The sequence below is a fragment of the Lissotriton helveticus genome, chromosome 7 (genome assembly GCF_964261635.1).
Source record: "Lissotriton helveticus chromosome 7, aLisHel1.1, whole genome shotgun sequence".
Taxonomy (NCBI): Eukaryota; Metazoa; Chordata; class Amphibia; order Caudata; family Salamandridae; genus Lissotriton; species Lissotriton helveticus.
The window spans coordinates 908,018,769-908,034,057 of NC_136068.1; the positions used below are offsets into that span (position 1 = coordinate 908,018,769).

At 45.7% G+C, this 15,289-nt stretch overlaps 1 protein-coding gene across 3 annotated transcripts in view; it reads right to left on the minus strand.

Annotated features, from left to right (window-relative positions):
• GABRG2 (gamma-aminobutyric acid type A receptor subunit gamma2) overlaps positions 1-15,289 on the minus strand; it is a 561,032-nt gene that overhangs the window by 269,617 nt on the left and 276,126 nt on the right. For 2 of the 3 annotated variants that reach the window (XM_078653408.1, XM_078653407.1), the window contains exon 4: positions 10,414-10,634. In XM_078653408.1, the coding sequence (XP_078509534.1) occupies positions 10,414-10,634 (221 nt within the window). The remainder of the gene's footprint in view (positions 1-10,413; positions 10,635-15,289) is intronic. The other variant, XM_078653409.1, reaches the window with a different exon arrangement.

Sequence of the window (15,289 nt, forward strand, 5' to 3'; positions counted from 1 at the left end):
CGACCCCCCTCCCGCTGTCCGTTCCAGCCCCCCCCCTCTGTCCGTGTGCTTCATGTTTTTCAGAGCGCACATTATCAACGGAGAAAGCCTTCCCGACCCCCCTCCCGCTGTCCGTTCCCGCCCCCCCCTGTCCGTGTTCTTCATGTTTTTCAAAGCGCACATTACCGCGGCCGTGGGCGGGGTTGCCAAAATGCCCGCTCCGTGCTGGGCCTCCGTTGTTCCCCAGGTGAGTGCTTGTTCCGTTTGTTTTCCATCTTTGAGTGTGTCGTCTCTGTTTTTTTGGTGCATGGATTTTCGTTTTCCTTTGTACGTCTCATGTCGTCTCCCTGTTATCCAGTGAGAGTACGCAGCTTCTGGACAGTATTTCGTTTCTCTCTGCTCACAGTTCTCCCGGCGAAGTTTCTCTGTGCTTGAAGTTTGCCGATTTGTAGATAACTTCCCCTTTGTGCCTTTCGTAGAAGTGATCTCTACTGTGTGCGACACCCTCACATGCACACTTCCCTCGGGTCATCTATATGGCGACTAGTTGCGTCTAAGCTTCTAGCAATGGGTTTTATCTCATCAGTGAGGCACTCTGGGAGTTGTAGTTTTGGTTCCGCTCCCACTGCTGTGTCCGCACGCACGCTTAGTTAGCTCACTCTAAGTGGTCGAGGAAGTAGCTTGAAAAGTGTGACTGGGCTGGGTCAGCGCGGACACAGAAGTGGTTGGTATGTGACCTGTTCGCCCTGTGACCCTCCCCTAACCTGCCCCCACGGCGCTCCTCCGGTGCAGTGACCTTTCATGCATGGCCTCTCCTGCAACCCTCTTTGCTGCCAGGACACCTTGGTGCACTAACTCCATAAGCGAAGTAAGGCAGCGACATAAAGTCGAGAGTTACCAATCGGTGCACTGAATAACATTAAATTAACTACTACTAACACCTGTTGTTTAAAGCGCATATAAAATTAGAAGGGCAGCATCAAGTGCTATATACAATAGTTATCATTACAGTGGTCATAGGTCACCCGTGCACCTTTCCGTAAATAGTCCGGGGCTGGCAGAAATTGTCACCAATGACGTGCTGCAGCCACGTACGGCTGTACAGACAGCGAGCACTACTTTCAAGGGCAGGGTGCTTGTGCAGACGCTATGCTCATGTTCAACTCACTGCTCTACTGTATGAACTACCTAGCAAGCTCTTTAGTACAGACCGCAGCGCTCACTGTTCTCTCAGATTTTGTTGCTGTTTTATATAGCGAGAACTCGACGCGAAGGTATCTGAGTGCTTTACATGAGCCCCAGTTACGTTACACAAGGACACATTTGTATTTTAGACAGGAGGAGATTACGGGATTTTGCTCAGAATCACAGGATGGTGAGCGGACACAGAGACTATAACCCGGTTCCCCAGCTTCAAAGTCGGCAGCTCGGGCCGTTATGCCACGTTCCCAGTACAAACAGCAGACAGACTTCTCTCGGGACATAACACTGGTGCGGTTGTCTATCTACACTGCTCTATAGAAGACTGCAGGCAGCTCACCGGTACAGACTGCTCATACTGCTCCCCTGTACAGACTGCTCCCATGTACTTACTGCTGACAATCTTCCCCTGGACACAGACTGCTCAGACAGCCGCGCAGTAGAGACTGCTCGTGCTGCACCCTATAAGAGACTGCATGAGTTTGTCTATACTACTCTCCAGAGTGCTTGCCAGGTCTTCCTAAGTCAGACTGCTTCCCGGTACAGACTGCTCACACTGCTCGCTGGTACAGACTGCCCCCCAATACCGACTGCTCCTCCTTACACTGGTAGAGACAGCTGGCAGGCTTCCCCCAGGACACAGTGGTACAGAGTGTCTAGAGCGCTCTCCAGTAAAGGCTACTGGCATGCTCCCCAAGACAGCCTGCTCCCCAACCCCCCCCTCCCCGGTACCGACTGCCCGTCCTCAGTTGACAGCAGCTTCAGTCACATCTCCTGTGGTACAGTGCTTAGCTGCCCTGTGCGGGTGAAAAGCGATGTGGGAGAGCCGTGTTATTAAAACGTCCTGTCAAATATCGCGTGGTCCTGCTCGTAACATAAGTAAGGGCTGAGAGGAAGCCAGGGGTGAGAAACCCGGGGGAGTCTTGAAAAGTGCTAAATCGAATTGCCAAATGTCTTGTGGGAGCCCCGTGTGGATTATTAGGGAACTGAGTGTAGCGAGATAGAAAAGACCTCAAGGCACTATTGTTTCCTCGGCGAGTGTGAGGCAGGAGAGGGGTGGCCAGGGACAGTCAAACAGCTTGTGATCCTTGGCAGGGCTGGGAAGACAGGCGCCCGCCACCTGATACCAACTTCTGAGCCTGGCCTCACAGCCCTCTACACAAGGGGCGTAATGCACACAAGGAGCCGCGGTATTGCCAGGACTTACGATACGAAAAGAGGCGGTGTAATAAATGATGTAGTCCAGCCTTGCCCGTCTGTGGGCCTAGGGTCTGACATAAGTTGTCAGGCGTGTGACATCCCTTCTAAAACTGATTGAAGAGGTGATGGCTCATCCCTTCAAGGTGCACCCCATGAAGAATTTCCAAGGGCCTCCTCAACCGTCCCAGGGCTAATGGTAAAACACACCACCCCTTTTTATCCACAGTCTCGAGCCCCCGCCTCCTTCCTCAGTATGTACAAGGCTCCCTTACTCATGTGCTGCAACATGCCAAGGCGGACAGCACGACTCTACCCCAGCCGTCTATGAGTGCTTCGGGGTACACTCTGATGTGGATTAGTGCAGAGAAAAGCAAAGGTTTCCGGTTCCACCACAACATTCCGCGTGCGCCTTTGTCACCTTTCAGATTGGTGAAACCCGTTTCCTCCCAGGCGGAGACACCTCTGATGTAGGCTGGCGAGTGGCGGGGTGGACAGGATATGAGGGGATCCGTCTTCACAGGTTCCCGGCTCTACCTTCTAATTAACAGAAAGTGGTTTAACTTGCAGGGACTCGGCTGAGTAGGTCTGTCTCAGGAATGTCCGTCCGTCTGTCAGCAGAGAATGCATGAAAACACAAGGACGGGCTCGTTACTGTTCTAATTGCTGGCCACCTATTAAGGTAGGTGGTCGGCTTTGTTAATACTTTCCACACTTCCCCTCCCGCAAGAAAAACAGGATTTACTGGGTTGTGTGTGTACTTCACAATGGCTGGAGTCACACCTTCATCCAGGTCTCCTCCACCCCCGCTCCTCTTCGTTGTGCAGGTGTCCATCCCCCCCACTCTGTCTGTTTGAGGGTGGCTCTGTCTGTGTGAGGGTGGCTCTGTGTAGGTGGCTCTGTGTGTGTGAGGGTGGCTCTGTGTAGGTGGCTCTGTGTGTGCGGGTGGCTCTATGTGAATGACTGTGGGTGGCTGTGTGTGTGTGGCTGTGTGTGTGTGGCTCTGTCTGTGTGTGTGTGGCTCTGTGTGTGTGTGTTTGTGCTATGTGTGTGTGTGCAAATGCAATAGGTCTCGCATTTGTGAGAGATTAAGCTATTGGCATTGTAAATGACAATGCCATTTATTTATCTGTTTTCAAAACTAACACATAAATACAAAATTTGTCATTTACAATGCCAATAGCTCGAACTTTTACAAAGGCGAAACCGTTGCATTGTAAATGCTTGTTATAAATTGGTGCTGGGTTTTTATTGTTTGTTGTGTCCTAATTATTTACTGAATTGGTGTTTTATAATGTTTTACACAGTAGCAGCTCCTGGAGGGAGTGCTGAGGAGCAGTGAGGCGGGGAAGGGGCAGGGTGGGGGGTAGTAAACTCCGGCATACGGCAGATCAGAGTTAGGTAAATAATAAATAAATAAAATGAATTAAATTGCACGCGCTACAATGCGAAATGTGTTGCATTGCGTGCAATTTAATTTGTTTTATTTATTTATCTATTTGCCTAACTCTAATTGGCCATATGCCGGAGTTTACTACTCCCCGCCCTGCCCTAATACCGCCCGCCTTACCGCCCTGCAGCACTCCCTCCAGGAGCAGCTACTGGCTTTACATATCTGTCTTTGAAGTTAAGCTTGCCTGCTAACAGATAAGCTACCAAGGGTTGAGTATGGGAATCATTTTCTATGACCTATTCTGGGCCCTTGACTGTGTTAGTGACCTTATTGCCTGTGGTAGATAAATATTTACCACTACTAATAAGCATCTTTCCAACAGTGATTATGACTCTCGCTGGCTTGGTGCTCTCTGTCCAATTGTGGTGTCTACTTTGTACTATATCCATTGTGTTGGCCCAGCAGACCCAGATGCTTCACCTGTTCCCAGCTGCCCTCACCTGCCTGTGCATTTTCTGCCCAGGTGGTTGCTGCTGGTGGCAGGCTGCAATGGCAGCCAAAAGTGAGCAGCCAGCACTGAGGTGTGGCAGATTGATCTGCTCGCACACGGTCACAATAGGGGACTCCCACCTAGGATGGGCACCAGAAAATCTCAGCTATGCAGGGGAGGTAGAGTTTTTGCTGAACTCTGCTCTCCAAGCGAGGTGCTGAATATCAAAACTCGGCGTACTCCGCCGGCAGAGTGGAGTTCACTGCCCAGCCCTACTATTAATGAAATACCGAATGCAGTCCTACATCTTGCACTGTCATTTATCATTCACGTATAATGAATGCTCTTTTCAGTCTCACATTTCATGTTTTGCGTCTCTGGGTGGTTGACATAGTGCAAGGCCACACACAGCCTTGGCCAAGTGCTTTATGTATGAAGCATATGACCTTTTTCAGTGCGCGAGGAGTGCTCCACATTGCAGATTTGTACTTTCCTGGAACAGTTAAAATCATGACTCATCTCTTAGTTGAATTAACTTAGACCCATTGATCTCTCTGGCAACCCACTAAACTTGGAACTACCTTTTTGACTAGTCAAATCGTTTGTCAAAAATATTGAACCCCACAATATTTTTAGTCTTTGAAAAAATAAACGGTAAGAGCAAAATTAAATCCCTAACATAACATAACACGGAAAAAGCAAACAAAACCTGATAGCAAGCATACATTTTCTGAACGGTACAGTAATATATCACATGTTCGAAAGCGTTGAATTTAAATTTCACTCTGTTAGAAGATGCTAGACAGGTCCAAATTTCTAGGCCTATAGTATGACATTAAAGGTGTCTTCTATTAGAAATGTAAAAGTTTTACAATTTCACTATCTCCAAAGGAAATTGTGTACAGAAGGAGTATATGTTGCTATGCCAGGATTCCTTAACATGATATAATAATCGTGTACGGGAGGGTATTTCAACACAGGTCTAAATTTTTACACCTTTATTTACAAATCTATTTCAACATAGGATAGACTATATTACTTTTTAAAGTAACAACCCCAACGTTTTGATTCTGAGATGGTTTTATTATGTTTTATTTCACAGTCCTGACATTTTAAAACGGGTGTGCTTTATTTTCACAAATGAATATCCCACTCCCCCGGCTTCTTTTTTGTTATTTTTTGATTTACAATTTATAAATGACTAATGAATACCATATTTCCACTACATTCCCTTTAACCTGTTTGACTTTCTGTAATAGTTTTTGATGTATAATTCAAACTAATAAAATATTTCAAGTCACAATAATTCTTTTTAAATAACAGTACTGCTCTCAGTTGTCGATGCAGTTATTTTGATTACTTTTTTAACCAACTCTTTTTGTTAAAACCCAAGTTTTAAGGGAATTTGTCTGATCAGTAGGTTTGGATTTCTGTTGGAAGATTCAAACAAACTGTGATTTTAAAGTAGGAATGATCTCTTGACGAGATAATCACTATTTCTCACCTACTTTCAAACAAGTCAACAAGTTGAGTGCTATTCAAGAGCCTGAAAGCATTGTTAAAGTCCAACAGCACCTACACAATAACTGTTGTGGGACTCAGCCCTTTTTCACAGGGTCCTCCCAGACGTTTTGCCTTCACCCTCCTATTTCTGAATGCGGTTTTGCTGTTTTTTAGGACTTTGCACACTTTACCACTGCTAACTAATGCTAAAGTACTTGTGCTTTCTCCTTCAAACATGGTAGAATTAGCTTACACCCAATTGATAACTTACTTGTAAGTCCCTAGTAAAGTGGCACTCTGTGTACCCAGGGTGTGGAAATGAAAGGCTACTAGTGGGCCAGCAGCACTTATTGTGACACCCAATTCAGCTCCCCTTTAACCCCTTCGCTGCGGGGGTTATTCGACCGCTGTGCTGAGGGGAGGGGGGCGCATACAGCGCCCCCATGCTCATGACGAGCTCAGCTCGTCATGAGCTACGGCGCTCCGGTGCTCATGACGAGCTCAGCTCGTCACAGATGTATTGATTCCAGTGGAACGCTCTGCACAGGAGGGGAATTCTCCCCGCACCTGAGCGTTCCACGGGCCATGACGAGCGGAGCTCGTCATCAGCACCGGAGCGCCGTGGCTCATGACGAGCTCAGCTCGTCATGAGCGTCGAAGGTGTTAAACATGTCTCAGATATGCCAATGCAGTCTGTGTGTTCAGTTGTAAACTGCCATGTCCACCTAACTCTCTGATGAAAGTGAATGGGTCACTGCTTTGAGGGATACCAGGTCCAGCCAGTCAATGGTAGTGGAAAGGCTGGTTTCTCCAGAGCAGAGCACCAACCCTCTGTGTAGGATAACACAGAGGCAGAACTTTATTTGCCCCATGGCCCTGGTATCCATGGAGTGGGGTGGGGTGGTGATCCGGAGGAGGGTCTTAGTTAGCCCCCAGATGACCCTAGACTTCATTGTGGGGAATGATATTGCCCCCAGTGTCAAGAAAGATGAGAGGGGCACCTAGACAGTTAATTTTTCTGGAGGTACCACATCTAAGGGAGAGTACAAAGGACCAGATGGAGGGGAAGAAGGTGGAAATGTCCACAGTGGAAGGACCAGTGGATCAAGGGATGTGAGGATCCCTAGGACTGACACTGATGAGCGCACATCTGACCTGGAGGTGCTCCTAGTGCTGTCACAGAGACAGAAGACTGGAGGTTGCACAAGGAAGGCCCCTGCATGACACAGACATCCCTTGAGGAGGGATGGTGGTTCCCCAGTGGAAGTCTTGTCTTGCTAAGCACCTGTTCAGCCTCATGGTACAGACCCTGGCTGAGTGGCTAGTCTCAGACTACCACCCATGAACTTGTGGGAGGTACAGTGAGGTGGAAGCAAGGTGCCTAACAGCCAGAGCTGGTGCTCTCCAACCTGCGAATCCTCACAGGTAATACAACCCTCTGGAGCCCCAAGGCTGTCAGAGAGGTCTATCCAATGTCCCCGATTGAAGTTTCCACATAGGAATGGATAGCCCAGGGCCTGGTTCTTGACACTGATAGCTTTCAGTGGCCTCTGTTGGTTACTGTCAGTTAGTGGAACTGTCTGTGTACTGGGATGCATATCTGAACAACTTAAGGTAAGGTGCTGCACAGATGGGGTCCACAAGTGAGGAGAATGGTTCCCAAAGGATCACTCCGGTGGCTCAGGAGAGTGTTGACAGAGGGATCCAACTTAGTTCAGAAAGGCATCGAACTGACATGTGCCCCTGCAAAACAGGACCTTAATTATGTTGCCTAAGCAGGGATGCCCATTAAGGTACTGATTAGTTTAACCTGGCTATTGGCTCAAGGGGGGGTCGTGTTGGACTGTGCCCTTTCTTCAGTATCGTGCCCATAATGTTTGCCTTCACTCCATTGTTTTCTGAACAATTTTGTGTTGGCGTTTAGGACTCTGCACACTTTGCTACTGCTAACCAGTACTGAAATGCTTGTGCTCGCTCCTTTAAACATGGTGGAATTGGCTTAAATGCAATTGGCACATTTAATTTACTTCTAAGTCCCTAGTAAAGTGGCACTCTATGCACACAACACCTGTAAATTAAATGCTACTAGAGGGCATGCTGCACTTTTTGTGCCCTTTACACATGTCTCAGGCCTGCCAATGGAGCTTGATTTTGAAGTTTTAAAATGCCAATTTCACTGCCTACCCTAGGGTGGGAGTTTTCATTTCCACCAGGTGAAAGTGAATGTGAGTCCTTTCATTGCTTTGAGAAACACAACCAGCCAGACCATGGTAGTGGGAAGACTGGATTCTCCAGAGCAGTACACCAGCTAGGGGTGTAGGATTACTCAGGCCCTGGGGCAAGACCTTTTCGGCTCCATGGCCCTGGTATCCCTGGAGTGGGGCAGGGTGGAGAGTCGCAGTGGAGGGTCATGGTTAATCATCATATGCCTGTAGACTGCATTAAGGGGAATGCTCTGCCCCCCGGTGTCAGGAGAGCTGGGCGGGGTGACCACTTAGGGAGCACTAATAGTTCAGTCTTCTAGTGGACCACTCCAAAAGAGAGAGTAAAGAGGCCCAGATCGCAGGGCAGGAGGTGAAAAGAGTCCACAGTCGAAGGACCAGTGGATCAAGGGTTGTGAGCACCCCAAGACTGACCCTTATGTGGCCACTACTGAGATGGAGGTGCCCCTTATGATGTCACAAAGACAGAGGTCTGGAGACCTGCACCAGGCAGGCATCTGCATGACACAAAAAGAGTGTGTCATCATTGGGAGGGTGGTGGTTCCCAGTGAAAGTCCTGACGAGACAGGCACCTGTTCAGCCTCATGGTACAGACCCTGGTGTGGGTGGCTAGTCTCAGGCTACCACTCCTGGTGAGAGGTAAACTGGAAGCAAGGTGCCTAATACCTGGAGCTGTTGCCCCCCTCTCTGAGAAACCTCAGAGGTCTTCGAACCCTCAGGAGCCCAATGGGAACGCCTTGCCAGCCCCGAGGGTGGAAGAGAGGCCTAACAAATGTTCCCACTTAGCGCTTACACCTAGCAGTTCGGATGCCTTTGGCTCAAATCATTATCTCAGACAAGGATAGGATACTTTGAAAGAGACTTCAGAGAGGCTTTCAAAATGCCATTGAATGAAGAAACTAATCCTACACCGCAAAAACTTGAACAAAGAGTTCAATAAACCGCTGCAAAAACAGAATGATTAGAACAGCATCCTGTGTGACTTACTAAAAGGCTACAGCCTATTGCATGGGCATTGGTATCCAGCACATCCATGGAATGGATGTATTCCTTCCTCCATAACAGAAGCTATCAACGGTTTACTGAATTAATATAATTTTCATTCTAAAGGATGGCTTGCAATACCCCAGAGGAGCCTTCACTCAAAATGCATTTTTTCATGCCCCAATGGTTTAGTTGCTAGAGAATCATCAGGTACATTGCCAGCTGTAAACTGATTGCATCAGAATCCATATTTTATTGGACAACAATTTAGAGTAAGAAAGGTCACAGAATATTAGACCTTGTGTTCCATTGGAAGAAAAAAAATATCCTGTCTCAATGGAACTAAAACTGAGAAATTGTTAAAAGTAACACCGTGCTATTACAAGTTACATTAGAATGATCTAGAAGCCTGAAAACCAGTACTTCCACATCTCAGACTATATGAAACCTCAGGATGATCCTTATTATAAATCTTTCATTCATTCTACAAGTTAATTGAGCAGGACTTGCTCAAGAAGGTCCTTCCTTTAATGCAAAATATGTGAGTTGAATTAACAAGAGACCTAGTAATGAGATAACTGGATGACAATAATATGGTCTACAGAAGGTTCCCAAAAAAGCTCATTGCTAGTTTACGGAATCGCTGTGCTCTACTTTAACCTCGTGAGACACAACCATGCAAAACAGACCTTAAAGCACTCCATTGGCTACCAGTAAAAACCTGGCCTAATTTCAAAATCATTTTCACCATGCTCAAAATCTACTGGAGCAAGAGACCTGAACACCAACAAAGCATAGCCCCAGACACCAGGCACGAAACCGCAATCAACAAATGAGCAATTTATCCAGTAAGAGAGCTTCAATGACTAAGACATAGAGGCAGATGCCTAACTATCTCCTGTTCTGAAATCTCATAAAGATTTAACTCTTCAGACAGGCCTTCACCTGATCTTTGGAGTCAACAACATATTAACACTTGTTACTCTCTAGTTCCTCTTTCATTGCATTACAAGACGTCTTGCTTTCCTTTCAGCACTTCGTTGTGGTACAACCGAACATGCGCATTACTTTACAATTATTTAAATAAAAAAATACATAAACACATTTCATATCTCCCCGAATGAAGACAATGAGTTGGGCTCAACCCTACTCTAGGACATATGCAGATCTTCTGAATATACTTTATTCTCATCACTGTTGGGAAATTTTCTGACTCTTCCTGCAATATTTATTCTGAAACAATTTGTAGCGTGCTGTTATAAATTGATACCAGTGTACAAAATTCTAATCAAACAGGTAATCAATCTTCCAGTTGAAACTGCAATATTTTTCTATGACTATGTTTTTTTCGAAAAGTCATTTTTTGGAGTCTATTTCACTAACGTATAATTTCCAAAATATTAGCCTCCAAGTAAATGTAAAGGTATTTATTATAAGTATCCTACCTTAAAGTATACAGTACTCTGCCATCATTCCAGATCCTCAGCATCCGATTGGGCGTCGTTATCCAGTGAGCATCAGCCTTCTTTGAATTTCGGAAGAATGTGTCTGGTATCCAAATCTTACCAACCATGTTGCTGTTGAGCCTTAAGACTTTCATGGTACTGTTAAACTTCAGACGTCTGTCATACCAGGTTTGGGCAAAAAATATATCAATTGTATATTCCTGTATTGTTAAACACAGAAACATTAAAAAAAAAAAATGTTATCAGTGTACTTTCTGCATTTTCAGTTTTCCAAATGTTTTATGATTTCATTACTCAACGTCAGTGACCAGCAATTTGATAGACACTTGAAAACTGTCTGTAGATGCCAATACTTAACACTATTTATGATGTAATGTTAAACATTTCAGGGACAGACAACTGGGATTAAAAGCAAATGACATTTTCGTTACAAGCTGATGCATATACTTTGTTATTGGCCATTAGTTTTTATATATTTGTAATAAAACAATGGCAAGGCATACCCACATTTTGCAGGGTTTTTAGACAGGGCCGGCTTTATGGCAGTGTGTCCGGTGTAGCCGCACCAGCAGCTGACTTTGGTGGGGGGAGCTGTGGTAAAACGTATGGGTTTAAACGTAGGTGAACGTCCTTATAAGCGCAGCAGTTTTCAAGCAACAATAAAAATGTTAAGATAACTCCGTTGATTAATGTTCCTGCTGGTGAAAGATCGGAACTGTATCTACTGGCAGATTTGACTCATCTTAAAGTAGCGCACAGGGTTAATGTGCCTGCTGCAAAGAAGAGTACCATGCAGATCACAGAACTGAGTGCAACTGAACTATGAGTAGCACCATAAAATAATAAAAATGTATGCCAGAAAGGGACTCTGGAGAGTTGAGAGGCATATTGCTGGAGAGTGGTAGTGAGGGAATTAGTGTAGAAAGAGGGCATGGGGCCACCAAAAAAGACTGTTGCACTGGGTGCCACCAGCGACAAAGCCGGTCCTGTTTGTAGAACCCTGTCCTTGGAGTCCCTCAGTGGGTTTCATCAAACCTGGCAATTCACAACATTAAGCAATCACATATGCAGGAAAGTACAACATTCTGCCAGATATGCTGAGAAGAATAACCCCTACAGAGAGTTAACATTTCTACAAATTCTGGCAAGCAGATTTGTTTTGCCAATTCCACTCTTTTTACAGAATGATCAAAACTTTTATTTTTCGCTTCCAGCCCCCATTAACTTTTGTGCACTTGTACATTTGACAATCATAGAATTATAGACCTTGATTAGATTTAGGGCCCCGCTCCAAGACCACCAAACCTATAGTCAGTTGGCCGGCCAGATTATGACTGTGGAGGCGGTCACATGGAGGTGCCTTTCTAAGGCTCATAGAAGAGCCTTAGAAAGGCACCACCATAGGAGCGGGGTAGACCATTACTCCATGAGCAGAATGTACAATGTTGTGCATTTCTGTCTGTGCAGGAACAGGGGGTGCAAAAATTCAGAAGGGCACAAGCACAGAGGCAAGGACCCCCTAGTTTCCTTACTGCTACCCTTTTCATGGTGGGCTCGCCGCCAGGAATAGGAGGGCAGTGAGGAAACTTGTAATATGCTCGATGGTGCTGTTGTGGCACTGCAAGCATATTACCTTTCTTTAGATCACTGCGCCACCACCATGGAATCAAGGATCCTGGCGGTAGCAGCTGTCCAGTTGCAGTCCAACCACCAGCTCATAGTCAATGAAAATAAGACCAACTTAGATATATTCAAATCATTTTATGACATGAGTATTACCATGTTACTATCACTTCTTTCAGTACAGTTCTTTGTTCCTCACAATGACACATGCGGATTCCAATAAACACCTGACGCTGAGAAGAATACTGAAAACCTTTCTTCTTCAACATGCAATTCATCTGTTCACATTTGATGTGTTTTGCATCTGCGGCCACAAGAAACATTTCTCCAGTGCCTGGCAATTCTCATGTTGCACTGGGAAGGTAGGGGTTATTGCACCTAGGGCACCTCTCAGTTTATAATAAAGAAATATATCTAAGGGGGACATTGCATGTTTCTTGTGAAAGTATTTTTTGCTACAACTGTTTTGTTGTCATAGAGGTCTCCCCATTTAACCAGCTCTCTTTGAAACAGTTTGGAAACTGGCTTAGGTTCATGTTAGAGGGTACTAGTAAATGCTGGGGACAGGGAAATGAGGGTGAGTAGAGATTTCCCAGACCTACTTGTCTCCCCAGTTAACTCCATACCCTGGACCTACATCTAGCTGTCATCATAATGAGAGCATGGTAATGGACTGGGGCCTAAATCAGCGCTCTCAATGCAGGCATAGGGGACAGGATAGAACTATTAGTGCGTAAAGTGTGCCTGAGCACAGACATAGTAGTAATCGGGGTCTGGAGCCTGAAACCCTCCAAGGTGAAATGGCAGTGTAAAGGTTTCCTATTTGAGCCTAGATTGATTATTAGCCCAGGTCAAGTTGATGGATTGGGTACGAACAAGGCAGAGGAGGAGTTTGGTGAGAGGTTCCAGCAAACAAAAGATGGAGGGATATGCCTCGCGGGACCTGATCAGCCATTTTAAGTATTGTCTGGCCATAATTCTCCTTTCTGACTGTGTCATGTCTCGGTTCACCTAGGCACACAACTATTTTACAGACCTGTCGCACCATTCAAGTGGGAAGTCAGAAGACACAGCACCATTCAAGTGGGAAATCAGAAGACACAGGAAAGTAGTTCACCTCCCATTGTTGGAGGTGGAACATTTGCAATTTGCCCCAATTGATAGTTTCCCGACAAAGATCCAAATCTAAGATATTCTCAATGTATCTCATTAGGTCATTTACTTGGGTTGCTTAGAAAGTGGGTCATGTCATGAGCATAGAGTGAAATAAGGGTATGCTAAGCATTACACCTAGGGGTCTGGCCTAGCGCCAAGACGCCCAAGGGTAAATGATGCGCTTTACAAATATCAAAAATAAATAAATAAATAAATTTGTGTTGTCATACTTTAGCTGCTAGGCTTTGAGAGCTTGTTCAAACAGGATCAGGGATAAAGGGCAGACCGGTCGGGTCCCTCTATAAACACTGAGATTAGTTGACAGGCAGTCATTATGTATAATCTTGAGGTTAGGGTTGCATAGTAACTTGTTCCAGTTCAAAAATGTGCCCAGTAGGCCCATTCTTGCTAGGATGGTGTCTCCTCTGCAAAGAATCAAATGCCGTAGAGGCATCCAAAGAGACTGCAGTGAGCATCCATATTCCAATAATGCACCGGAGTGAACAGTGTGCAAAGGTTATGGGCTGTAGAGCAACCAGGGATGAGTCCAAATTTCTGATTCAACCATATTTCGTAGTTGAAGTTTCAGTCGATTAACAATTAACTTGGGCAGGGTTTTAGTATGACAATTGAGGCAGGACATTTCTTGAGGCGTTTTAACCCATTGCAGTCTGCTAGCAAAGTAGTGCCAGATGTGACCTTTAACTAGTAAACCAAACTTGATTTTTCGCAATGTAAATAATACTATTCTTCAGAAGAATTGTCTTTATCTAATTTAGCCATGTGGCATGAATAGTTTGGAAAATTTCATAACATCTTAAAGCTTATAGGATACCATGAGCCATTGCAAACCATGCCCATTCTTCTCACATCCTGGCCACCTTACAGATTTCCATTTTCAAACTCATGGATTTACATGAAAAACCAAGGCCACAAGTTAGATCAGGGCTGCTAATCTACCATTAAGCCCTTGCTGCATATCCTACATCAAGGATGTTTTCCCAACATGCACTTTCAATTGCCAATAAGCACACATGTGACATCTGCAAATCATGCAAAATGCAAAGATTAACCCATTCCTGAGTACTCCCAAAGTGCAAACTATGGAACTAACTAACAGTCATTTTACAGGATGTATACTTGCATCTCTTTGTTGGACTGGGCATTCACTGATTGTACTATTTGTGGGGGGGGTGGAACAATAGACATTTGGGTGGGGGTTCCCTTTGTTAATGGCATGGGCAAGATTTAAGAAATGAAGAGACCTGCCTGAGAATTCCCAGTAGCAAAGAAGATTCATTCATGCAACATTGTCCCCTAGATTTGATGTTATATACTGAGGATCTCAGCTACTGACTAACCGGTAGTCCATCTCAAGTCTGCAATCAATCAGGTTTTAGACAACTTAGATGAACAGACACTCTGGGGGGTCATTACGATCTTGGGCTTAAAGCCTCCACCCAACATTTGACATTTCTTAGACCGCATCGGAACCCTCCTGAACGACTCTGTCGGTTTACAATCCGCCCGACCGATAACAATGTTGGCGGTCAGCAAGCACACCACGTGGTCATTCCGAATCGGTTCCAACAGGCTCGCGGAGTATCCGTGTCGGTCGGAACAGCATCATGCACCTCTATGAACAGAGTTTCTGACCAACCGATTACAATGTCGATTTCCAACAGCCTTTCTGAGTCGGCCTGTTCAACATCCAAAAAACTGTTGGAAAGTGACTTTGGGTGCCCCTAGCAGGGCACCCTTCATTCTGGGGCCTCTGGTAGGGGGCCAAGGGGATACCTAAGGGACCCCCTATAAAACCATACACTGTGTGGCAGGTACATTGGGGTGCCTGCAACAGGGTGCACGTTTTCCACACACACCCCATTTCCCCATAGGAGCTGGTGTTATGGCCGGGTGGCGGTCGAAACAAGGGCTCCCAAAGGAAACAATGGGACTCCGACCAATCAGTGTTCGGTCGCATTGTAATCGGTCGTTCGGAACCGCGAGTCGATCAGTTCAGAATCCAAGATGGTGTCGGGTAGGAAGTTTACACCTGACAATGTAATGAGGCCCTCTG